The sequence below is a fragment of the Aspergillus uvarum genome (assembly GCF_003184745.1).
Source record: "Aspergillus uvarum CBS 121591 unplaced genomic scaffold BO82scaffold_68, whole genome shotgun sequence".
In the NCBI taxonomy this organism is placed as follows: Eukaryota; Fungi; Ascomycota; class Eurotiomycetes; order Eurotiales; family Aspergillaceae; genus Aspergillus; species Aspergillus uvarum.
Window position 1 is genome coordinate 1 of NW_020291365.1, and position 21,886 is coordinate 21,886.

General features: G+C 54.7%; 10 protein-coding genes across 10 annotated transcripts; 4 read left to right on the top strand and 6 right to left on the bottom strand.

Annotated features, from left to right (window-relative positions):
• The first annotated feature begins 755 nt into the window (after positions 1 to 755).
• BO82DRAFT_178819 (putative PHD finger domain protein) lies at positions 756 to 4,104 on the top strand. The gene is made up of 3 exons (XM_025630403.1): positions 756 to 915; positions 1,046 to 1,881; positions 1,940 to 4,104. The coding sequence occupies exons 1-3, from the start codon at positions 909 to 911 to the stop codon at positions 3,905 to 3,907; spliced, it is 2,811 nt and encodes a 936-aa protein (XP_025487601.1). The 5' UTR covers positions 756 to 908; the 3' UTR covers positions 3,908 to 4,104.
• A 499-nt stretch (positions 4,105 to 4,603) lies between these two features.
• Positions 4,604 to 5,867, bottom strand: BO82DRAFT_319611 (LUC7 domain-containing protein). The gene is made up of 3 exons (XM_025632682.1): positions 5,735 to 5,867; positions 5,299 to 5,630; positions 4,604 to 5,194 (listed from the first exon to the last, which is right to left on the bottom strand). Exons 1-3 carry the CDS (start codon positions 5,775 to 5,777, stop codon positions 4,709 to 4,711), a joined length of 861 nt encoding a protein of 286 aa, XP_025487602.1. The 5' UTR covers positions 5,778 to 5,867; the 3' UTR covers positions 4,604 to 4,708.
• A 183-nt stretch (positions 5,868 to 6,050) lies between these two features.
• Positions 6,051 to 8,379, top strand: gpi16 (GPI-anchor transamidase subunit GPI16). The gene is made up of 3 exons (XM_025641065.1): positions 6,051 to 6,629; positions 6,686 to 7,080; positions 7,134 to 8,379. Exons 1-3 carry the CDS (start codon positions 6,271 to 6,273, stop codon positions 8,162 to 8,164), a joined length of 1,785 nt encoding a protein of 594 aa, XP_025487603.1. The 5' UTR covers positions 6,051 to 6,270; the 3' UTR covers positions 8,165 to 8,379.
• BO82DRAFT_358241 (uncharacterized protein) lies at positions 8,294 to 8,992 on the bottom strand. The gene is made up of 3 exons (XM_025636232.1): positions 8,813 to 8,992; positions 8,490 to 8,692; positions 8,294 to 8,426 (listed from the first exon to the last, which is right to left on the bottom strand). Exons 1-3 carry the CDS (start codon positions 8,939 to 8,941, stop codon positions 8,411 to 8,413), a joined length of 348 nt encoding a protein of 115 aa, XP_025487604.1. The 5' UTR covers positions 8,942 to 8,992; the 3' UTR covers positions 8,294 to 8,410.
• Positions 8,993 to 9,472: 480 nt separating this feature from the next.
• Positions 9,473 to 11,779, bottom strand: BO82DRAFT_423600 (uncharacterized protein). Its single transcript, XM_025640252.1, has 3 exons — positions 11,531 to 11,779; positions 10,543 to 11,358; positions 9,473 to 10,464 (listed from the first exon to the last, which is right to left on the bottom strand). Exons 1-3 carry the CDS (start codon positions 11,597 to 11,599, stop codon positions 9,655 to 9,657), a joined length of 1,695 nt encoding a protein of 564 aa, XP_025487605.1. The 5' UTR covers positions 11,600 to 11,779; the 3' UTR covers positions 9,473 to 9,654.
• A 246-nt stretch (positions 11,780 to 12,025) lies between these two features.
• On the bottom strand, positions 12,026 to 13,934 carry faeB-2 (putative feruloyl esterase). Its single transcript, XM_025633676.1, has 2 exons — positions 13,415 to 13,934; positions 12,026 to 13,351 (listed from the first exon to the last, which is right to left on the bottom strand). Exons 1-2 carry the CDS (start codon positions 13,752 to 13,754, stop codon positions 12,111 to 12,113), a joined length of 1,581 nt encoding a protein of 526 aa, XP_025487606.1. The 5' UTR covers positions 13,755 to 13,934; the 3' UTR covers positions 12,026 to 12,110.
• Positions 13,935 to 14,743: 809 nt separating this feature from the next.
• On the bottom strand, positions 14,744 to 16,231 carry BO82DRAFT_293752 (putative nuclear membrane fusion protein Kar5; the record flags this gene model as incomplete). Its single annotated transcript, XM_025631800.1, has 4 exons — positions 14,744 to 15,115; positions 15,163 to 15,219; positions 15,265 to 15,474; positions 15,527 to 16,231. 4 exons carry the CDS (start codon positions 16,229 to 16,231, stop codon positions 14,744 to 14,746), a joined length of 1,344 nt encoding a protein of 447 aa, XP_025487607.1.
• Positions 16,232 to 16,971: 740 nt separating this feature from the next.
• BO82DRAFT_358244 (mitochondrial 54S ribosomal protein uL6m) lies at positions 16,972 to 18,102 on the top strand. Its single transcript, XM_025636233.1, has 3 exons — positions 16,972 to 17,274; positions 17,350 to 17,463; positions 17,544 to 18,102. The coding sequence occupies exons 1-3, from the start codon at positions 17,001 to 17,003 to the stop codon at positions 17,915 to 17,917; spliced, it is 762 nt and encodes a 253-aa protein (XP_025487608.1). The 5' UTR covers positions 16,972 to 17,000; the 3' UTR covers positions 17,918 to 18,102.
• On the bottom strand, positions 18,003 to 19,512 carry BO82DRAFT_358246 (3'(2'),5'-bisphosphate nucleotidase). Its single transcript, XM_025636234.1, has one exon. The coding sequence runs from the start codon at positions 19,388 to 19,390 to the stop codon at positions 18,137 to 18,139; it is 1,254 nt and encodes a 417-aa protein (XP_025487609.1). The 5' UTR covers positions 19,391 to 19,512; the 3' UTR covers positions 18,003 to 18,136.
• Positions 19,513 to 20,291: 779 nt separating this feature from the next.
• Positions 20,292 to 21,740, top strand: BO82DRAFT_378006 (LSB5 family protein; the record flags this gene model as incomplete). The annotated part of the gene is made up of 3 exons (XM_025637614.1): positions 20,292 to 20,306; positions 20,467 to 20,618; positions 20,669 to 21,740. 3 exons carry the CDS (start codon positions 20,292 to 20,294, stop codon positions 21,738 to 21,740), a joined length of 1,239 nt encoding a protein of 412 aa, XP_025487610.1.
• Between the last annotated feature and the right edge of the window lie 146 nt (positions 21,741 to 21,886).

Sequence of the window (21,886 nt, forward strand, 5' to 3'; positions counted from 1 at the left end):
AGGCCATGCACTTGTACAAAGCAGGAATCAGGTGGAAGAGACTATACAGACTGGACCTACATTAAACAAACCAGAGACACTGCAACGCCGCGTACGGGCGCCCCCACGCTGCAGTGACTGTCATATTATTGGACATAGACGATTACAGTGTCCAAATCGTGTTTGTATTTAGTTTGAATATAAAAATACATGTTTTGGTGGCTTTATAGAGCTTCAAACTTTCAACCATGGTTTATTTCGGGCGGAGGTGCGTCACTCGCTTGCGCGCGTCGCTCGCTTACCGATTACGTTATTAGTTAGCTCACTTAATCAGCAGCCTAGGAGGTTCGACCGCGACAACATTCAGTCTCCTCTTCTTCTTCCCAACCTCAGATCATTCTGCCTCATCTCCCATCGACCCCGGCTGATTCTCGCTGCGCGCACCTTTCATCAAGAATTGCCACCGTGCAATACGTCCTGCGCACTTTCTGCTCGCAGCTCACGATTCCACGGCTAAATAACCCGTGAGGCTTGAGCCACTTTTCGCGCGAACCCCGCCCACGCCAAGCATCCTGCGCGCGACACCGGTTGTGGTTGTTGATCAAACCTCCTCCTCTCCCCATTGTCACGGATGGTGACTCCCCGGAATATTCCGCCCCTTCGCCTCTAATTAAGTCAGTCGCTGGAGCTTGGAGAAGATCGAGTAATACTTGCGCGGACCGCACAGCAGTGCCAGTCGCCAGTGCCTTTCTCTGTGTATTGCTTTAGCTCTTCTGATGCCGTAGAACCGTGATCTGGGTGGCGTGCGCAACTTTCCCCTTGGACACTTTGGATCCAGCCCGTTATCTACCTGCCCTCTACTTTCCTTTTACGCCAACAATTTCGCGCCGTAGAAATTTGAAAACCTACTTCAGTCATTTACTCCCATCATGGCTGGTAAGCTATCGTATTCCACCCATCTTTTCCTACCGGAGCCAACACTGTCGGTGGGCGGTGTTGGTGGCAGGCAAGCTTGGAAAAAAAAAAACTATGGGACGAATTGGAAGCAGCTAACAAAGAACTTCAGATGAACCAAGACGCTCTGGTCGCTCGACCAAAGGCCAACACAAGAACCTCGACATGATCACCGAGACGCCGGCGAAGAAGACGAAAGCCAAAGCTCAATCGAAGGAGAAACCCGCGAAGCCGTCCGTGGAGCCGACACCTGCTCCTAGCGAAGAGGAAGAGATTATCCGATGTATCTGCGGTGAATATGAAGAGGAGGAGGATGTTGAACGTGACATGATCTGCTGTGATCGATGCTCGGCATGGCAACACAACGACTGTATGGGTCTGACGTTCGCCAAGGGAGAAGAGCCCGATGAATACTTTTGCGAGCAGTGCAAGCCTGAGAACCATCCGGTCCTCTTGGAGAAGATCTCGCGGGGCGAAAAACCATGGGAAGAAGCTGCCGAACGGCGACGCATAGAAGCGGAGGAGAAGAAGGCCTCGCGGCGCAAGAAGGGCAAGAAGGGCGGCCGACGAGGTCGCCAAAGTGAGGCCAAGGTTGAAACGAGCACTCCAGCTCGCGCAGCAACGTCGACAACACCTGCCCCTACTCCTACCCCAGCCCCCGTGGCTGCGCCTGCGCCTGCGCCTGCTGCTGCTGCTGCTGCTGCTGCTGCTCCGCCTCCTGCCTCTGCTCCTTCTCCTTCTCCTGCTGCCGAAGCTCCTGCTACCGAAGCTTTGGCTGCCGCGCCTGTTAAGGAGCCATCTCCTGCTAAGGAGCCATCTCCTGTTAAGGCGCCAACTCCCGCTAAGGAGCCAACTCCCGAGAAAAATGGTCATACTCCTGAGGCTCCACCAGCAAGCGCCCAGAAACGCAAGCTCGAGGAGCATCAAGATGCTCCAGCCGCGGAAGCTGTACGTAGCCTGTTTCTTTTGTGGCTTGGCCGCGCCTGACTGACACTAATCTTGACAGGAACCGAAAACCAAGCAGCGGAAGATTTCACCGCCAGCCGCCACGCCAACACCTCCTCCAGAACCGGTGCCAGCGAAGGATGAGCCCACCGGGCAGTCTTCTCGACATGGCTCCACCGCATCGCTATCGCCGACCTCCGCAGACGTGACGAAGTCCTTGGAAGAACCCACTAACCCGGCTCGAAGAAGCGCTGCTAGTGCCCTGGCCAAGTTATTTGTAGATCAGAATTCTGAGTCCCAGAAGAAAGGATCTTTCAGCTTGCCCAAAGGGAAAACCGTGGAGGAAGTTGCGCGGCAGCTTGGACTCTCGATTGAGAGTGCTATGTACCAGAATATATGCGGAGGATCTGGAGAGCCTACAGACCCGTATAAGATACAATTGCGGGCGATCCTGTTCAACGTAAAGAAGAACCCTTCTCTACGGGATCGTCTGCTCGTAGGTAGTTTACTTCCCGATGCCCTCTCTAAGATGAGCAGCCAAGACATGGCCAGTGAGGAGCTCCAGCAGAAGGATGCTGAGATCAAGCGGGAAGCCGAGCGTCAACACATTATCATCCAAGAACAAGGGCCGCGCATTAGACGCACCCATAAAGGTGAAGAACTGGTCGAAGACGAAACCCATACCGCCGCCAGCGAGCCGGTCTTCTCCACGGCCGCATCTCGACGCAGTCTGGCCGAGGCCGACGGTAGTCCTGCCGGACAGAGTCCGACCAGTCCAACGCCACAGACGACCGAGACCGATGGCGCTGCGCAGAAGCATCCCAATGAGTCCAAGCTCCCCGATGGGGTGGACATTCGTCGCGATGACTTCCCTCCGAGGGCACACTCACCTGGTGGCACCAGCCACGAGCCTGTCTTCCCTGAAGTGTCGGCTCATATCCGCGAACAGCTACCAGCACGCAAGGCACAGGCCGATGCAGAGATCGATAAGCTGCTCAAGGACGATGAACCCGAATCTCCGCCCTACTCACCCAAGGATTTTCACGACGAAGGATCGATCTGGCATGGCAAGGTGATGATGAGTACCATCGCCGAGTTCACCTCTTCGGCGAAGCACGCAGGAGGCGCCGACCTCAGCGGGCGTATACCCTGGAGCCAGCTGGTTCCCTCGACCTTGATTGTGGACGGACGAATCGACACTCAGTTGGCTGGCAACTATCTCTGCGGTCTGCGATTCAGCTCGTCGACCGATGTCACCGTCGTCTCGATCAGCAGTCCCGAGAACCCCAAGGAGAGGGCCGGCTTCGACAAGCTGTTCAGCTACTTCCAGGACCGCAACCGATACGGGGTGGTAGGCAAACACCCACTGCCCGCTGTCAAGGATACCTACCTGATTCCGATTGAGGCCGGTTCAACCAAGAAGCCCGACTTCATCGAGCTGTTGGAGAACAACACCCTCGAGGACCCCATGCCTGAGCGGGTTCTCCTGGTCGTCTTCGCCGTCAAGACAGGCGATTCGAATCCTCCCTCCGTCCAGCCCTCTCATCCCACCAGCCAGGAGCCCGGTGCTTCTGCCAGCCCTGTCACCATGGCCGCCTCGCAACAGCAACAACAATTCCTGACCCCAGCACCCCCTCGCCACGCCTCGCAATTCACCCCCAGCCCAGCACCATCGTTTCCCGCCACGCCGCAGGCGTCCGTCCCCTACGGCCAGCAACCGCCGCAAGCACCCGCAGCTACCACCCAATACCCCTCTTATCCCCCTCCTCAAGCTTCCACCCACCAGGCCCCCTTCACGGGTCTGGCGGCAGCTCTCCAGGTCTTAGGACCGCAGGCTGCTCATTCTCCGGCTCTCCAGCAACTGCTGCAGCAGGCCCCCAACGCCGACGTCTCTCAGCTGGGGGTGATCAAGGAGATCTTGCTACGCCGTCCCGAGGCCAGTTCAGATTATAAGCTGCTGACCGACGAATTATTCAAGGTCACGGCGGCCAATGGACATCATGGTGGTGGACAGCCGAACAATCGGTAGAGGGAAAGCTTAGATACTAAGTTGCTGTATAGTACTTCATCTTTCTTTCCTTTTTCCTTTTCTCCTCTTCTTCATCCGCTGCATCAACATCTTCTCCTTTCCTCCCTTTTCTTACATTCTTATTTCAGTCTCATAGTTGGAACTTGCTGTTTCAAGTCTCACTGTGCCCTTTTTCCGAAGGTCTATTACCTATGTCTTTCTTTTCTTTTCTTATCTTCATCCGTTCTTAAAATGTGTATTTGGGCGAAAATGGGGAGGGGTTCTCTTCCTACTATTTCATCTTTCTTTTTTGTTCTTTGCCCTTTTTCTTTTCTGTGAAGACACGCAGGCTGTTTGTTTGATCCAGCGATGGTTATGCTGTATGTTTTTTACGGTTTGGCTGAATTGCCGGTTGTCACTCCAGAGGCCAATTTGATGTATGCATTTCCAGATTGTACGGCAGACCGCAGATCATCTTCGATCGCTTGACAATATACTCATTGGTCAGATATAAAATTTCTACTTCATGATCTGTATTGATACTAGAAGATGGGTACAGGGTATTATACCGCAGTGCGTAGATTGTTGTGTCGCTAAAATAAGGTGAGTGATGTTTAATATCTTTTTGAGACATAAAGAAAATAGCCATGACATCCGCCAACATGGTCGTGAAAGGAAACGCCTACGCTATGCAAAGACCAAGGGTGAGAGCGTACAGCCGAACAAGAAGCAAAAAAAAGAAAAAAAAAAAAAAACAGAAATCGGTATAGGACAATCCCAAACCCCCTCCTCCTTGTTTCATGATCGTCGTCATCGTCATCATCACCACCGAGGACCACGCTTCTTGTAGCCGCCGCCGCCGCCACCACCACCATAGCGAGGCCCGCGGCCCCCGCCCCCGGAGCGGCCACCACCCCAGCCACGATCACGTTCGTCCTCGTCCTCGTGGTGCCGGACCGGCGGGGGCCGGCCTTTGAGCTCCTCGCTGAGTCGCTTGAAGGTCTTGCGCATGTCCGAGTACCCCATGTGCATCTTGCCGAAGAAGTGATCGGCCAGGCGGCGGTCGTTGTCGAGGCGACTCAGATACGCGCCGCAGACGTCGCAGACCTGCAGCTTCTGGTGGCCCGAGGGGCCCGAGGTGTCCTGGAGGTTCTTGAGGTCGCGCTCGCACGTCTCCTTCTGGTGCTTGGCGGTGCGGATCTTGTGCAGTTCGTTCAGGGCCTGGGCGACGGCGCCCGTCTCGCCCAGGACGGAGATCTCGAGCAGACCCGAGTTGATGGTGTTGGTGAGGTCAGCAATTTGTTTGAGCTGAAGAGCGACGAAGACAGAAAAGATTAGTTTCACGTGTTCCAGCCAAGATTTTCAGGAAATGGGGAACGGGGGGGGAGCGTAGTAGCAGAGAGCCAGCGTACCAGGTTATTCGTCTGTCGGATCTCATCCGGAGTCTTCTCCAACCGTCGCTGCGCCGAGTCGATGCGGCGGTCACAGTCGTCAATGTACTTCTGCATGTCGCGCATATAATCGTAATCGAACCCCCACTTGGCCTTCTCCGCGGCCGAGGCAGCCTCGTATTCCGTCTTCAATCCTTCGCTGTGCACTTTCGGGCACTGGCCCAGATCTTGTTTTGTGTTGGTGAAGAGGTCGTGGGGGCAGGTGCCGACGAGGTAGGAGCGGCAGACTTTCGGGTCGGTGATGGCGAGTTGCGCATTGCGAGATTGCGATCCTGTGCCGACGAGTTGGTCCGCTGCAGCAGTCAAGGTGTCGAGGGTTAGCTAGCTATCTGGGATTGCGGTTTTTGACAGGGAAAGAGAGCTGGAAACGCGCGAGAAGGGATTGTTGGGGACGTACCTCCCATGAGCTGCTCAAGCAGCTTTCTTTGTTCCGCAGCCATGGTGGGAGATTAATGCCTGGGATCGAAAGAGTGGTGAGGGGTGAGGGTGAGGGGATGGAGGGGGGGAGAAAAGGGATGATCGCACTTGAAGGAGTTTGAATTGGAGAGCTTCTGCTTCTTCTTCTGTTCTGGCCGGGAAGTTCTGCGGGCGTGGCGCTAACCGCGGTTGGCTGCGCTTATGTGAGCTCCGGGCCCCTGTTCGCCTTGGGGTATTATACCAATGACTTCGCTAAGTATCTCGACTACAGGAATACTTTTCCCATGATATAAAGGGTAATTGATGACTGTTGATTCTAACAGAGCCTGAACCGTTAGGCTTCGATCCGACCGAATCGTCGTTGACGTACTGCAGGTGTCTCCGCAATTGTCACTTGTTGCATCTCCTACCTGCAACGCAGCTGCCGACCATCGCAACTCCACCACCGAGGGGTGGTGCACCAAGATATCTTGACTGGATTCTTCCTGACGCCTCCGTGTCGGCCAGCATGACGTGATGACTGTCCTTTCGCTACTCTCTTTACTTTTCCTGGCTGCGTTCTCCTCGCTCGCCTCCGCGAACTCCGACTACCACGAGAGCCTCGTCCTCCAACCACTTCCGCAATCCGCGCTATTAGCTTCCTTCAACTTCCAGAGCAATGACTCGCAGACCTTCTTCGACGAGCGTCACTTCCGCTACTTCCCCCGCGCGCTAGGTCAGATCCTCCGCCACGCCAATACCAAGGAGCTGCACCTCCGGTTCACAACGGGTCGATGGGATGCTGAGAGCTGGGGTCCTCGCCCGTGGAATGGAACCAAGGAGGGCGGCACCGGGGTGGAGCTGTGGGCGTGGATTGATGCTGTGGATGACGAAGCGTACGTTTCATCCTGGGGTGGCCGGACAGATAGGATACAATGTTGACATCAACCAGGGCTTTCGCGAAATGGATCACCTTGGCCCAATCGCTCTCCGGGCTGTTCTGTGCCTCGTTGAATTTCATCGACTCGACCAGAACGACGAGGCCGGTCGTGTCGTTCGAACCCATGGGGACTCACGCGGCTTCGGATAATCTGCATCTTCTGCACGGAACACTTCCTGGTGAGGTGGTCTGCACCGAGAACTTGACGCCATTTTTGAAGCTCCTTCCTTGTAAGGGCAAGGCGGGCGTGGCTAGTCTTCTGGACGGGCACAAGCTATTCGATGCTTCATGGCAGAGCATGTCCGTGGATGTGCGTCCGATCTGCACGCAGGCCGGGGACTGTGTTGTGCAGATTGATCAGTCGGTGGACATTGTGCTCGATATCGACCGGTCCAAGCGTCCACGGGGTTAGTATCGCTTACTTGGCGTATGGCGACCTGTGCTGATTCTTCTCTCCTAGACAACCCCATCCCACGACCCGTGCCTAACGAGCAGCTCGTATGCGACACATCCAAGCCTTACCACTCCGATGACACCTGCTACCCGCTAGAGAGCACGTCCGAAAAGAGCTGGGGCTTGTCTGAGATCTTCGGCCGCAGCATTAGCGGATCATGCCCTCTCACCGAGGGCTCTACCGACGGGACGGTCTGCCTGCGAGTGCCACACGAACGCGAAGTCCATGCGACTGACGGCGCGGTGGAAGTGAAAAGGCCCGACGGCTACACCCGCTGTTTTACCCTGGAGTCGTCCACACCTTTTGACCTCGCCATCCCCGAGCAAGAGGCCACGACCCAGGTTCCGCTCGATGAGCCTGTCCTGCGCGCCGAGCGCACGATCGTCGGACACGGCCAGGAACGGGGCGGGATGCGGATCATCTTCGACAACCCCTCGGACACCAACGCTGTTGACTTCATCTACTTCGAGACGCTGCCCTGGTTCCTCCGCCCCTACGTCCACACTCTGCAGGCCACCATCACGGGCCGCGACGGGCTGCGTCGCCAAGTGCCCGCCTCGCAATTCATCAAAGAAACCTTCTACCGCCCAGCCATCGATCGCGAACGCGGGACCCAGCTCGAGCTGACGCTCTCCGTGCCGGCCGCGTCGGCGGTTACGCTGACGTACGACTTCGAAAAGGCCATATTGCGGTACACGGAGTATCCCCCAGACGCCAACCGCGGGTTCAACGTGGCTCCGGCGGTGATCAAGCTGAGCTCGGCGGACGGCGGCCCCAGCCACCCGACCTACATCCGCACGACGAGCCTGCTTCTTCCGCTCCCTACTCCGGACTTCAGCATGCCCTACAACGTGATTATCTTGACGAGCACGGTGATCGCTTTGGCTTTCGGCAGTATCTTCAATCTGCTGGTGCGCCGTTTCGTGACGGCCGAAGAGGCCTCGACCATGCGAGCGCAGACCCTGAAGAGTCGGTTGGGCGGAAAGCTCGTTGCGCTCCGGGACCGCGTCAAAGGGAAGACGGCGAAGACGGAGTAGTTTTCCGCATGTATACAAGTTCGTTCATTTTCACACAATGACATATACCATCCAGACGCAACCTTCATCAACACCCAACACCAAACAACAGAGTCACCATAAATGTTATTCCATTTCATAATCTCATAACCCCATTGAAGAGTAAACACTGAAGTACAATACAACCCAGAAAGCCACACAAATAACTCCACCTTACTGGACAAAAACCAAGCCTTGTACAACCTCTGAAAAGAGAAGAAAAGAGGTTCACTCCGGATAGAGACTATACGCCTCATCAGCCAGTCCTCGGGCCAACTGCATCTACCCTGAGAGTAGAAGAGCTTACAATCCCAACTTATCCTTCATCGTCTCCCAGCCCGGCAGCGTCCCGGCCCCGCCGGGCTTCCGCTCCATGAAGCTGTGGTCCTCAGTCGCGCACGTCCCCTCCTGCTCGCCGTGGCCCTCGTCGAACCGGCCCAGGAACTTGCGCTCCGCCGCCGACTTCTGGTCGCTGATGTCGCGGAACTCCGGGGCCGTGAGGACGTCGCTCTGTTCGACAACTTGTCAGCGGGTGGGCGGTGCGGGGTGTATATATGAGGTGGCAGGGCAAGGGTTAGGCTACAGGGGGAAAGGGGATGGCAAAGGGACAAGGGAGAAAAAAGAACGTACGGAAACCCCGCCCTTGGGGTGGCCCGAGTCGCCCCAGCCGCTGCCGCCGCCGGCATTGTTGGCGGGCGTGGGCTCGGCGGAGGCGCCGCCGCGGGTGGCTTGTGGGAGACGGTTGGAGTTGGAGGCCATTTTTGAGGCTTTCTTTTGAGGTGTTTATTAGGGTAAGTGTGTGTGTGTGTGTGTGTTGTTGTTGGGAATGTACGGTATGTGGCAATTGGAGTGTGAGGTTGTGATGCTGGAGGTTTGGTTCAAGTTAGTTGGTGGTTGCGGTGGAGGTATATAGTTGGGCGTTGTATGTTGTATAGTTTGCGGAAGAAGGAAGAGGTGGAAGTGAAGACTCACTGGTTAAGATGATATCAGATACTGTAGATTTGACCTTGATACTCTTCGAAATCTCGTGGGTTGGGTTTATATACCCTACTCGTATTATCGGGTGGATGAATGAAGGGTTGGTGATCTCATCATGAACACACGTCATTCCGGGTTGCCACCCCCAAGTTTGGGGTCAGTCGCTCGCATTCACGTTAACTCACTTACCCCAAGCATTGGTGTTCCCTGCCATGTACTACGCATAGTAACACAAGCAAATGTAGAAGTGATGTTTATCAATTTGGCTCTCATCTACTAATTCTACCATAGCTAATGCGGTGTGCACCCTATATATACATCACATCATAACCTATCAGCTATGGTATATCCAAAATACCAAGAAAGGAGAAATACCTCTGAATCGCAGCCAATAGCAAGTGTAATTGGGGAATTATAATAAATGCATCAATCATGGAGGTCTTCAACAATCCAAGAATCCAGAGAAGAATAAAAACGTAGACCCAAATAGAGAATCACTGGGACTCGACTTGTTCAGCCCAAGAGGTCCCCTCCATTGGTGATAGAGGGTCCACGTTGAGAAGATCCAGGTTCACTGCAGTCGTTGCGGCGTTGGGGGGCTCCTTAAGTTCCTTAGGTTCATTGGAGGGGTCCTGGACGACCTCCTTCTGAGTTTCCTTCTGTTCCTCCTTGACCCACTCTTTCGGGGCATCTTTCGAGGTGTCCTTTCCGTTCTTTTCACTGCCGGGAAGCGCAGGAAAGTCTGCCTCGTTGTCAATCACCGGAGCAGGAGCCCACCTCGACTCACCCAAGCCTGGCAAGTTCTCAGCTGGACCATCTGTCTGGGGAATCTCCTCCCGTGGGCCACGATGACCACCGCGGCCACGCCCGCCGCGACCCCCACGGCCTCGACCTCGAGGACCCCCTCGAGGACTGTCACCGTGGGACTCCTCATGAGCCTCACCATTAGGCTGGTCGCCCGGCTGGCCTTCAAAATCGCGTCTAGTGTATCCAGAAACACCACCGTGCATACCTCGACGGAAGCCCCCACGCCCACCGCGCGGGGCGAAATCCTCCTCCTTCTTCTGAGCATCCCACTCCCGGCCTGCAAAGGCTTGCAACTTCCGCTGTCGGTTACGTTCCCGCTCGTTATCCATGACCCGGCGCTGTACCCGTTCCTGGCGTCTCTTCTCCTCCGCAACCTTCTCCCTCTCAAGAAACGAGGCTTGGTCGGCTTCAGCCCGAGCGTGCGCCGCGGCAACCTTGGCAGCGTTTTCCTTCGCAGCCGCAATCCGACGCGAGAGCTCCTCTTCCGTGAGTTTCGGCTAAACAGACAAACGGAACCCCATTAGCCCTGCGCTTCAAGTCCACCTTCAAGCCCCCGGCCCGTAAAGAAAACGTACCTTTTTGATACCACCCGTAGCACTCCGATCCCCACGTACAGCAGGCACCCGCGGGCCCTCCGCTGCAGGCTTCTCACCCGCCGGTTGTTCCGTCTCCGCAGCCCCAGCCCCAGCCCCAGCCCCAGCCCCAGAGGCAGCCGAGGGGGTAGTAGTCGTGGCCTCTTCCACGGGACTCTTGTTGCTGTCCTCGCTACCCTCCACGGGGCTCTCCGCGGCAGTCTTATTGTTATGATGGTTGTGATTATTTCTCACGTTCGAATCGCCCCTCCGGCCAGAATTCTGCGACCCCCGACGCCCACCCCGGCTCCCTCTGCCTCCCCTTCCCCTCCCCCGTCGCTCACCCCCGCGTGACCGCGACGGGGTGTCAGTCCGCGCAGGCGATGATACGTCTCTCTCGATAGTAGTTGATGCTGTTGTAGGCGCGATATTCTCTTCAAACGACTGCTGGTGGTCATCCGCCGGTAGGGAGTGTCGCTCTTGTTGTTCTTGCAGTTGCAGTTGTTGTTGTTGTTGTTGTTGCTCTGCAGAGACAGGGATGATTTCATCGTCGAACAGGTCATCCCCTCCACGTGTTTGCGCGAACTCGTCCATGGCAGGGACGTCACTTACGGGCCTGTCGTTTTCGGTCTCGCAGGATATGGTTGTATGGATAGCCAAAGGCAAAAATGGATGTAGATCGTCTGTGTATGTGTTATCGCACAGGCACGGCGCAGAAAAGCTGAAGGGTGGACACAGGAAATGCGATCCGTGAAAGGTTGGGAAGGTCTCCGGCGGCTTGTGTGGTTCGAACCAAGGAGGGCGATGAATTAAGGCTAGCTAAACTATCAGCGCTAGTTCCGCGCGCGGAGGCGGGGAAGAACAGTCAGCTTTCTGATGCGGGACAAAGGGCAACGGAGGGCAACGGCAGGGAAGGGTATTCAGAGCAATGGTGGACAGGTTTGAGATATCGATAGGAGATAGCTGGAACTGGGATGAAAAGTAGACGAACCACATGCCAACTAGCCAAGTTTGTCTGCAGGCAAGCCCAGCCCAACCGAACCAGACCCCAGCGAGTCATTGCGGCCGCTACTCCAACTAACTGCTAGGGCGGTCTGGGTTGGACTGGTTCGTGTCTGGATACAATTCTCATGGTATGGGGGATGAAGGGTCAAGAAGAGGTAGTAGTACATACATAGATTAAGATACAAGATGTACTCGAGTGATGAAAGAAGCGGTGATTCTCAAGAGTCAACTTGGGCCAGAGATGGGGGGTGGGGAGGGGAGGATGGAGCAGCAGCGAAGCCAAAGGAAGCTCGAGAGGGGAAACTGCTGGCTCTCACCGCCTGGTTCTGCCGAACACCAACCCTAATACGGAGTGATGAGGGGAAAGCAAATCATAACCTTGAAGATGATCTCATGCTGTTTCAGATCGCTCTTGTGCTACTTGAGCACTCACTGTACATTCTACAAGGCTTCCGTGATTTATGCGCGGACTAAAAATTTTCCACTTCTATCGAGACTTGTGTAACTTCCAATATGCTAGACTTCAATTCTGCTGCACCATCACGATTTCTTCTTCCTTTCGTATACTATACACACTGCCATGCGTTTTCGTCCGTGTAATTGCCTGGACCCTTGTACACATTGCGCCGGGGCCAGCGACAATGCTTGCGGGTATATTCCACTCCACTTCCAACTCCATCAACAAACTTGGCCCCCCGCACAAACTCGGGCGCAATACCCTTCTCCACCCACTGCACCATGGCCATGAGCACGTTGTTCTCCGGCGCAACGCCGTTGAACGAATCGGCCACGTTCCCAATGCCGTATGCGCCGTCACCGCCCCCGCAGTGGCCCATACCACTGATCTGGAAGAAGCGATAAAATTCGTCCAGCTCTGCCGGCGGCAGGTTCATCGCCTCGGCCACTCGCGAGTAATACAGCTTGGAGTTTTCCGAGCTGATGATTTGGTCCATGAGCCCGTGGTAGGTCAGCACCTTGCCGCCGCTCTTGCGGAACGGGGTCAGGTCTGCATCCCAGGTTTGGATGTTGTACGGGTTTTGCTTAAGCGCCACGGCGATATCGTGTCGATTGAAGGTGGCCGGGTCCCAGTCCGGGTTGCTGAAAACGACATATCGGTACCAGTCGGTGCTGTAGGAAAAGGGCGAGCCGCCGTAGTAGATTGCTGAGGCACCCACCTCCGAGCCGGGTTGCATACGAGGGTACACAAGGGTCCCGTTGAGCCCATAGAGTGGGGACAGGATTTGGCGAACCGTGTTTGCCTGAGCCCCGGTGAGACATTTGGTCGAGGAGGAACCGGGTTTGCAGATGATCGTGTCGATGATCGGGTGGCAGAGATCGGGATCTTCAATGATTCCATCGTGCGCGCCGTCGATATCGTCGCATTGACGTAAGATCTCATCATGGACAACACTCCAGAGCTCAGAAGAGAGGTAGCTGTCTGAGGTATTGGTTCCGGTAATGGGGTAGAAGTAACCGCTCCAGGAGGTCAAGCCTACAAAATTCATGGCAGGAGCACCGGCCACCACACCGTCGAAGTCGTCCGGGAACTGCTGCACGGACTTGAAGCCCTCACGACCGCCAGTGGAGCACCCCAGGTAGTAAGATTTGTTGAAACCTTGCTCGTAGAAGAGCTTGGTCAATTGCTTCCCAACTACGACCCCAGTGTGAACTGACCGATAGGCAAAATCTTCGACGACTTCTGGGTGTTGATAGAAGGGTTCGCCAGACGTGCCATTGTGTCCGTTGTTGGCACCGACCGTCGCAAAGCCGAATCCGGTTGTATACGCCATATCATCATACCCGACACCTTAAGAAAATGTCAGACCTAGGAATAGAATGATGCAGAACAAGTAGAAGAGAGGTGACGTACAGCCATTGAGCCCTCCATTGCCCGTGCTCAGGAACCGACCAGTGTAGTTCCGAGGCAGCCATGCCTCCAATGTGATCTCGCTGCTGTTTGAGGTCGCAACCGCCATAGCAACTCGACAAAAGTCGGCCGTCACAGTCTGATAGGTAGCGCCGCAAGTAGCGGGGTTGTCTGGAATAGAGAGGTTGGCTCCTCCGGCCACATACTCCACAATGTTCACTCGCACATTGGGTAGATCAATCTTGCTTGCGAACTTGGCACATTTGGTTTGGAAAGAATCTTGTCGGGTTGAAATAGCTGAGCCCAATACCAAAGAGGGCAGGATAAGGTGTAATGTTCTCATACTGACGGATCTGTTTCTCAGTGTAACTGCAGTGCGAGGGAGGATAGATTCAAGAAGCCCCCGAGGAGACGAGGGCCCCTTTTATAGCCCTTCTCGCTCGGATACATTTCCACTTGCTTGCTTCACCGGTTCCACCAGTAATGCCTATCAAATGTGGATCTCAAGGCGTCCAGAGCAGATTCATCAGTCAAGCTTTGAGAATCGTCCGAAATTGTACCGGGGGGGGGGTTGGTTGGTGAGGAATACATTGAGTGGGGAGTGTTTGGAGGAGAGAAAGAGATGAATGCCGGCAGATGAGCGGAGCCGAAGGTCCAGCTAAGTAAGTGCGAGGCTGTGGTTGGGCCAGAGGCTTTCCCCCCGTACTCCACATCCACTTTTCCGGGGATCGTCAGTTTCTCCGCAATTTGTGGAGAAAAGGTTCGATACCTTCCTCTACCTTCAGGGCCAGCGCCCTTGCCCCATTCTGGCTTAGATTGAAGGAACTGACCTCCTTCTGTTACCTGTCAGAAACACAACTCTGTCTTACAATACAGCACCTGGACAAAGCCGAGGCCCGGAGACAAATGCGCCCAAGAAACAGACCAGTCATCACTTCGCATTCACTTTCTCTACCGAACTGAGTGCCGCCTCAATATCTACCACATACTCCATGCGTCATTCCATTCAAGCAAGTCGAATTGGTTCACCGAAGACCGCACTAAGCGAAGGGAACAGGCAGCGAATTCAGAGATGTGCAAGCTAAATGATCTGGTGGATCGAAGTCTGAATACAGAGAGTTCGACGAAACCTGGGAAAAGCAAAGGGAATATTGGGGGGGGGGTTTAGTGGCTTATCGTGCACTCCGTAGTATATTCCTACAGCGCAGAAAGGAAATACCACCCGCTAGGTTGTTCCACCATGCGAATATTAAATCAGGAATAAGGAAACACATGATAAAGATGGATGTCGAATGAGACAGAGTCAATGTCCACGCTACAACAAGTGATTGACTAGAGGGAAAGACCGTTAGTACGCCGTTTTAAAGACTGCGGAGGACAGGAGACCGTACAAGTTAGAGCGACTGCCCTTGCTACTACATCCCGGAGCACGACGCTACACATGATCCAGAATGCATCGCAAATTACTTTTCGCACGAGATCTAGCCAATACTTAGATCCCATCTTGTCGAATGTCTTGAGCATTGTCGCAGCTCTGACGGCAGCTCTGTCAAGATCGGCCAGCGTGCCATTCAAGTATATTTGTTGCTGCTTGTGTAACCGCGAGGCCTCTTGCAGGGTCTCGTACTGCTGCAGCTGTGTTTGATGTAGCACCTCGGCTCGTTGCTCGGACTCATTGAGTGCCTTCTGGAGACCCGGCATGCGCTATAAAAGTCAGTCTTGTCCTTGTTGCTTTGAAAGTTGTTGCAAACCTCATTCATGCTCTGCGCTATCTGCAACATGTATACCATTCTGGTCGACAGCAGATCCTATTACAATCAGCTCACTGAAAGGCTCTGATAGTAGTTACTCACCAAAGAAGCATCGACTTCCAAGAGTCTTGCCAGATTATCCTGGCAAAGTGTCCCTAGGCTTTCTTGATGGGCCAGGGCCGTCTCCCTGGTGGTCTGTAGTTCTTTCTGCTGCGCAATTGCCAATTCCTGGTCCCTCTTGACAGACTCTTGGTGTAGAGCGTGTAGTGTCTGACCAAGCTTATCAGCTTCGGTAGCAACAGTCTGGAGTTTCTGGGCAGAGCGTTAACCTTAGCATTAGTCATGCAAGCAATTGCAGACTCACGAATTTGAGACTGTCTGTCTTTTGCTGCAGTGTATCAATCGCAGGCCTAAGGGACTCTTTAAACGAGTCAACGGCATACGCGTACAGGCTGTGCAAAATACGGTCAATCGTCGATCTCAAGCGCATCTCGGTTTCTTCCAGCTCTTGTCTCATCCTGCTTCTCATTATACCGACCGCTTGCATGAATTCTTTCTGACGGGCAAGGTCAGCTGCAGCGACCTCCAAGGCCTCGTGAAGACCACGCTCCAGCTCTGTAGAGCTATTGAGTATAGTTCGATAAAGCTCCAGGAGCTCCTCCTTCTCAGTCTCATCCCTGGCTGCCTGACATATTACCACGGCATTCTGCCGACTGTTGCTATAGGACGTCCACCACTGCGGCCGTGTCTCTAACGACTGCAGGCAAGACTCCAAGTGTGGCTTCTGAATGACGTCCGGAGCGCTGAAGCGGATTCTATCGCTGAAAATAAAACCGAACCTGCCTCTCTTCTGCGGCGGCCCAATCATCAATGAGGAACACGCGTCTGGTGCTGCTGCCTTAGCTTCTCGGAGCTCACAAATGGCAAGACGGGCCGCATAAAGTGATCGTACGAGCTCCAGGTTCAAGTATATATCCGTGTCTTGTTTCTCGGCCCGACGACCGATTGACTGACAGGATGAGACGAGTTCCGATACTGCGAGCCGGTTGCAGGATGGAGCGAGCTTCATGGAATCGATAAGAGTGAGGGCTTCTTGTATAAGGGGCTTTTGCTTCGGGACTCGTGGAGTAAGGAGCGATGCCAGGTCGATCTCTTCCATAGCACGATTCTGGTTGCCTGCGAGAGCTGCTTGCATCGTTAACGATTGTTGTGAGAGTCGCCACATGGAGACGTACCATTCTCCGGAAGCACTGCATCCACTAGGCTGCCGAGAGTAGGGATAAATATGAGCACCGATATAATGATATGCTGAGACATGATAGCGACGAAGGACAATGCAGTCATTAATTTCATGGTGGATGTTAGTGTCGAGGGTTCGTAAGATTGTACCAGGGAGAAGTATGGAGTAAATAAAGGCTATAGTAATGCAGTATAGAGCTTAAGAGATTATGAGTCCATAGGAATTTGGTCAATTGAAGCATAAAGTAGCAGATTCATCAAGTTGACACTGATAAGGTAAGCGAGAGGAACGACGAAGTAGGACAGATGTAAAGCGGGAAAGTGAGGTTATCCCCGTTCTCTAGGCTAAGCCATAAGTCAACTTCAACCCAGCGGAGGAAAGACCCGTAGGGCTAAGCAGACAGCTCCAACATCACTTCATCACGAGTGCAGAGCCGAAGTAGAAGCTGTAGGGAGACCTCACCCATCCCCGATCTATATGTCCTCTCACGTGATCTGGACTAACCGGATTAGGGAGACAGGATCTCCGGACAAAATCCGTCCGCATCAAAAGAATCCCAGACTAGTCAATCAAAACATCAGTCGCAACCCACGCCGCCATGTCGAATCTCCTACCCCAGAGCTGCCTCCGGCAATTTGCGCGGAGCTCCCTGAGAACGGGCGCTGCGTCTGCTCGTCCCGGTTCAGCCTTCGCTCTCCCTCTCCGGACACAACCTTTCTCGACCACTTCCCCGACACAATCGCGGAAGGGCAGTGCCCCGATTACCATTCCCCCGGAGGTGTCTCTCAAGTTCATCGATCTCCCGGTTGTCTCCGTGAGAGGAAACGCCGAGGAAGCTCCCAAGGTTGCAATTGAGGTGTCGGGCCCTCTGGGTGAGTCCCCGTCTTTTCTGAACTGCCCGGCGAGGAAACCACTCTATGGTATTTCTAACAAGAAGTGACTGCTAGGTAAAATGACACTGAAAGTCCCTCCCTTCGTCAACATCGAACACGATGAAGCCCTCCGGAAGGCCACTCTCTCCGTTCAAGACCGGGAGATCAAACACCAGCGTGCTATGTGGGGTATGTCGATAACCTTTTCTCACCGGAAATTACTTCTCTGCTTTGGAACGGGCCGACTGACTAGTACATGACGAAATCAGGCACCATGCGCTCGCATCTACAAAACTACGTCCTGGGAGTGTCGGAAGGTCACATCTGTATCCTGAGTATGGTTGGTGTCGGTTACAGAGCTACGATCGAGTCTCAGGCGACCACCGTCAAGTCCCAATTCAAAGGCCAGAAGTTCGTCTCCCTGAAGGTCGGATACTCTCACCCGATTGAACTCCCCGTTCCGTGGGGAGTTAAGGCCAGCACACCTCAGCCGACCCGTATCCTGCTCGAGAGTGTCAACAAGGAAGTCGTGACGCAGTTCGCGGCCGAGATCCGCGAATGGCGCAAGCCCGAGCCCTACAAGGGCAAGGGTATCTTCGTCAACGGAGAGACCATCAGATTGAAAGCCAAGAAGATTCGGTGATCGGGTGTCGTTTATACCTTGGGGGACTCTCCTTTTCTTTGCTTTTTTTTTTACACCTGTATATGTATATCGGAGCATGGTTCTCTGGGTTCGCGACTGGTATTTTGAAATTTGTGTACTTTTAGACGCATCTAGCGTGGATATAGCTTGACAGATTATGCAGCCAACATGAAAAAAAACCACACAATCTATGCATAACAGGAAATTCGTAACCTCTTCTTACAACTTCAGAACAACCTTCACGGCGTCGATGACCTGGTCGTGGATGGCCGCGGGGGCGGCGACGACACCCTTGTTGGCAGCCAAGGTCCGGCCCTTGCTGAAGTCCAATCTCTGACCGTAGATATCAGTCACTTGACCGCCCGCCTCGCGGACAAGCAGATCTCCAGCGGCGTGATCCCAGATCTTCTCCTGGTAGTCCTTCTTCACCGGCAGGCGCAGGTAGATGTCACCGGCCCCTCTGGCGATCGAGCAGTACTTGGCCTGGGAGTCCAGACGCACACTGGGGGCAGTGATACCGAGACGCTCGGCGACGGCGGCGTTGTCACCCTGGGCGGAGTGGGCAGCTTCGACGCCCTCGCAGAAGACGGCCTGGGCGATGTCCGGCACGGGGCGCATGGAGATCGACTTGCTCTCGGCGAGACTGGCGTTGGTCAGGGGTCTGCTGATGGCCCCGACACCCTGGATAGCAGAGAAGAGGACCCCGTTGCCGGCGCCGCTGGTCTGCTCCGCACCGATTCCGGCGGACAAAGTCTCGGAATCGTTGACGGGCAGGTTGGGGCAGCCGATGGCTCCAACCTTGACATCACCGTTCTCAATCAGGCCCAGGCAGACGGCGTATTGGCCGCCGCGCAGGAAACCCTTGGTGCCGTCGATGGGGTCCAAGGCCCAGACGCGACCCTTGGCACCACCAGCGCTCTTGCCCTCGTCGATGATGTCCAGCATCGCTTCCTCGCTCGGCAGGGCGCCGCCCAGAAGGTTGTCGCTCTCGCTATCCTCCAACTTGATGTCCTTGACGAGTCTCCAGATCTCGGCGCTCAGCGCCTTGTCCTCGCGGAGCGTGCTGGCCTCCTCCTCGGCGACGATCTCATCGTTGGGGAAATTCTTGCGGATGGCCTGAATGATCAGAGCCTGGGCTCCAAAGTCGCCGATGGTGACGGGAGACTTGTCATCTTTGGAGACGGTTCCCTTGGCCTTCTCGTTGAAGACTTTCTGGGTGAGGAGAGTTGCGCGCTGAACGGCGAGTTCAGCGATGTAGCGTTCTTGTTGGTAGGCCATGGTCGCGGGTTGGGTGTGAGGGATGGAGGAGGAATAGAAGTGGGGGAGAAGAGGAGAGAGTAGATGGTGGCGGGCTTTTAAGATGATGCTGACTCCCAGTAGCAGAGTGGAGCAGACGACGAGACGGGAGAAGATGGAGAGTCGCGGTTTGCGGATGGAGCTGGGATCTGCCGAATTCGGAGACCGAAAACCCATTCCAAGCTCACGCCAGAGGGGTCAATTGGCGGATCGGGGGATTGGGGGATGATTACTGAGGAAGTGACTTTCTGTAGGATATCAATTGCTTCAAATTCCTCATCTACGTGTGTGGGTAGTGATTCTTATGAATTTCCATGTGTAGATGTTTCAATCGAAATGGGGAACGAAATGCCCCTCCTCTCCTTTATCCAGGAATGGGGCAGTGAGTACGTAATTGGGTCGGCGCGGCATCGGAAAGAGGAGCCCCAGGCATAATCAGGCAATAATCAGGCACTGAATCGATTGCATTGTCTCTTTTCCCCGCACTAGACCCAATGGGGCAACTGGCGAGGGGCACTACGAATCAGTCACGAGATTGCAAGTGCAACGGAGTCACGGACACTCTCTCCGTCTGTTGTTTATCAAACCACTGCACACATCCACCGCATGACGTTGGAGGGGCTCATTCGGTGTTCCTTCGTCTGTTCTCTCCCCTCGTGCGTGCATCTTTCCTCTGGGATCTTCCATCCGAAATCCAAATCAGCAACACACTCCACCCTTATCTGCGGGTTGGGCTGAGCACTGCACCCGCCAAGGACAAGCCCACAGTTCCCCCAGACACTACTGTTCACACGTCACCACTCTGCGGTTTTCCTGCGCTTCTCCTTAATATACCCTAGTCCATCCGAATTGGGATCTGCATAAGGACTCTACAATAGCATTATAGGTGAACATCAAGTGTCTCCGCCTCGGAATCACTTCATCCCTCTCAACCACATTTTGCGACCCTGTTCGGAGCAGCCATTGTTCATTTGCGCATGTGAAAGTACTCGCTACCAATTTACCGGTCCGCAGTACCCTCGCAAACCACACGACTTCTTAACGGCCGCATTTGCTCTAAAACACATTCTTGAACACCATGTTTCAATCCTCGGTAAGTCTATCTGAAATCCACGCGACGGGCCAATCCCACTGCCGTCCGGACATCAGACCAGCACTTGAACAAACAACCGTCTCTGCTTTGTTACATTTTACTGAACGCCGGACCATCCATCAGTCCACCTCATGTGCTGATCACCTTGCTACTCTCATAGAAGCCATACACCGCCGTGACGGTGCAAATCGAAGTACTCACTAGCGAACAATACGATGTCGAAGACTCCAGCGGAATTGTCGACTTGATCGAAGCCATTCGCATACAAGCTAGTGGCCCGCGGGAGGCCAGTCGTGCGCTGCGCAAGAAGCTGTCAGTCGAGCCAGCCTTTCCCTCTCCCAATCACTAATGACCCCCTGCAGCAAGTATGGCAATCTCCACCGCCAACTACGAGCGCTCACGATCCTCGACTTCTTGATACAGAACACGGGCGACCGGTTTCTGCGCGAATTCGCGGACGAGCCCTTGCTCGAGCGATTGCGCATCGCTGCAACCGACCCCGTCTCTGATCCCCTGGTCAAACAGAAATGCAAGCAGCTGTTCGGACAATGGGCCGCATCTTACAAGGACACCCCCGGCATGGAGCGGGTGACGGCGCTCTACCGCCAGCTGCCCAAACGCAAGCAACCGGCTACCCAGGCGAAGGCCAAAGTGCTGCGCGACTCGGTCACATCCGACGAGCCCGTGATGGGGCATACGGTGTCGGTCTCCGCCGGCAACGGTCCCGCGACGGTTCTCAGTGGGCCGAAACACAAGCACACATCCAGTCGCTCTTCGCGCAAGGAGAAGAAGGAGAAGAGGACGCTCAGCCGCAGTTTCAGCCTGGACAAGGAGAAGCCGGATATTCTGCAGACGCTGGCGTCCTCCTCGGTCGCCAGTACGAACCTTCTCAACGCGCTCAAGTTGGTCAACCGCGAGACCCACCGGGTCAGCGAAGATGCAGAGGTCCTCAACCGGTTTGAGACCTGCAAGACGCTGCGGCGCCAAATCCTGCGGTACATCCAGCACGTCGAAAGCGAGGAGTACCTAGGCAGCCTGATCCACGCCAACGAGGAGCTTGTCACGGCGCTGATGGCTTTCGAGGTCCTGGACAAGAGCGTCGACTATGACAGTGACAGTGACCAAGACGTGATCGAGAGCGGCTGGACCCCGGACCGCGACGACCTCCCCGAGTCCTTCGCCGGGTTGACCGTCAACCCGCCTAAGCCTCCGCGTCCGCCCCGGCCGCTCAGCTTATCCGTGCCTTCCTCCTCGTCGAGACGAAAGACGTACAGTGACAGCGAGTCCGAGACCGATGAGGACGACGATGAGAACAATCCGTTTGGGGACCGGAATGAAATCCGGACCCCTGCATATGAGAGAAGTGAACCTACCTGGTATGTACACACACCTCGGAAGTCCATCAGCCTTTTGTTTTACCCCTCAAAACCATGACTAACCCCCGTTGCAGGAAGGAAGTCTGAATGCTTGACGTGTTTGTTTATGTGAATGTGTGTTTATCAAAGACAGGACGGCGTTGCTTTTTGTCCTTTCCGATGGCGCTCAAATTCCATGGCCTTTTCTTCATCCTTTTTTTTTCT

Coding starts and splice junctions, on each gene's coding strand:
- BO82DRAFT_178819 (XM_025630403.1), top strand. Junction 1,882..1,939: donor ATGCTCCAGCCGCGGAAGCT/GTACGTAGCCTG, acceptor TAATCTTGACAG/GAACCGAAAACCAAGCAGCG.
- BO82DRAFT_319611 (XM_025632682.1), bottom strand. CDS start 5,777: ATGGCTGCGGAACAAAGAAAGCTGCTTGAGCAGCTCATGGGAG. Junction 5,631..5,734: donor GCTTGAGCAGCTCATGGGAG/GTACGTCCCCAA, acceptor TGACTGCTGCAG/CGGACCAACTCGTCGGCACA. Junction 5,195..5,298: donor TCCGACAGACGAATAACCTG/GTACGCTGGCTC, acceptor GTCGCTCTTCAG/CTCAAACAAATTGCTGACCT.
- gpi16 (XM_025641065.1), top strand. CDS start 6,271: ATGACTGTCCTTTCGCTACTCTCTTTACTTTTCCTGGCTGCGTTCTCC. Junction 6,630..6,685: donor GATGCTGTGGATGACGAAGC/GTACGTTTCATC, acceptor GACATCAACCAG/GGCTTTCGCGAAATGGATCA. Junction 7,081..7,133: donor CCGGTCCAAGCGTCCACGGG/GTTAGTATCGCT, acceptor CTTCTCTCCTAG/ACAACCCCATCCCACGACCC.
- BO82DRAFT_358241 (XM_025636232.1), bottom strand. CDS start 8,941: ATGGCCTCCAACTCCAACCGTCTCCCACAAGCCACCCGCGGCGGCGCC. Junction 8,693..8,812: donor ACCCCAAGGGCGGGGTTTCC/GTACGTTCTTTT, acceptor GTTGTCGAACAG/AGCGACGTCCTCACGGCCCC.
- BO82DRAFT_423600 (XM_025640252.1), bottom strand. CDS start 11,599: ATGACTCGCTGGGGTCTGGTTCGGTTGGGCTGGGCTTGCCTGCAGACA. Junction 11,359..11,530: donor ACTTGGCTAGTTGGCATGTG/GTTCGTCTACTT, acceptor CTGATAGTTTAG/CTAGCCTTAATTCATCGCCC. Junction 10,465..10,542: donor CTACGGGTGGTATCAAAAAG/GTACGTTTTCTT, acceptor TTGTCTGTTTAG/CCGAAACTCACGGAAGAGGA.
- faeB-2 (XM_025633676.1), bottom strand. CDS start 13,754: ATGAGAACATTACACCTTATCCTGCCCTCTTTGGTATTGGGCTCAGCT. Junction 13,352..13,414: donor CAATGGAGGGCTCAATGGCT/GTACGTCACCTC, acceptor CATTTTCTTAAG/GTGTCGGGTATGATGATATG.
- BO82DRAFT_358244 (XM_025636233.1), top strand. CDS start 17,001: ATGTCGAATCTCCTACCCCAGAGCTGCCTCCGGCAATTTGCGCGGAGC. Junction 17,275..17,349: donor TGAGGTGTCGGGCCCTCTGG/GTGAGTCCCCGT, acceptor AGTGACTGCTAG/GTAAAATGACACTGAAAGTC. Junction 17,464..17,543: donor ACACCAGCGTGCTATGTGGG/GTATGTCGATAA, acceptor TGACGAAATCAG/GCACCATGCGCTCGCATCTA.
- BO82DRAFT_358246 (XM_025636234.1), bottom strand. CDS start 19,390: ATGGGTTTTCGGTCTCCGAATTCGGCAGATCCCAGCTCCATCCGCAAA.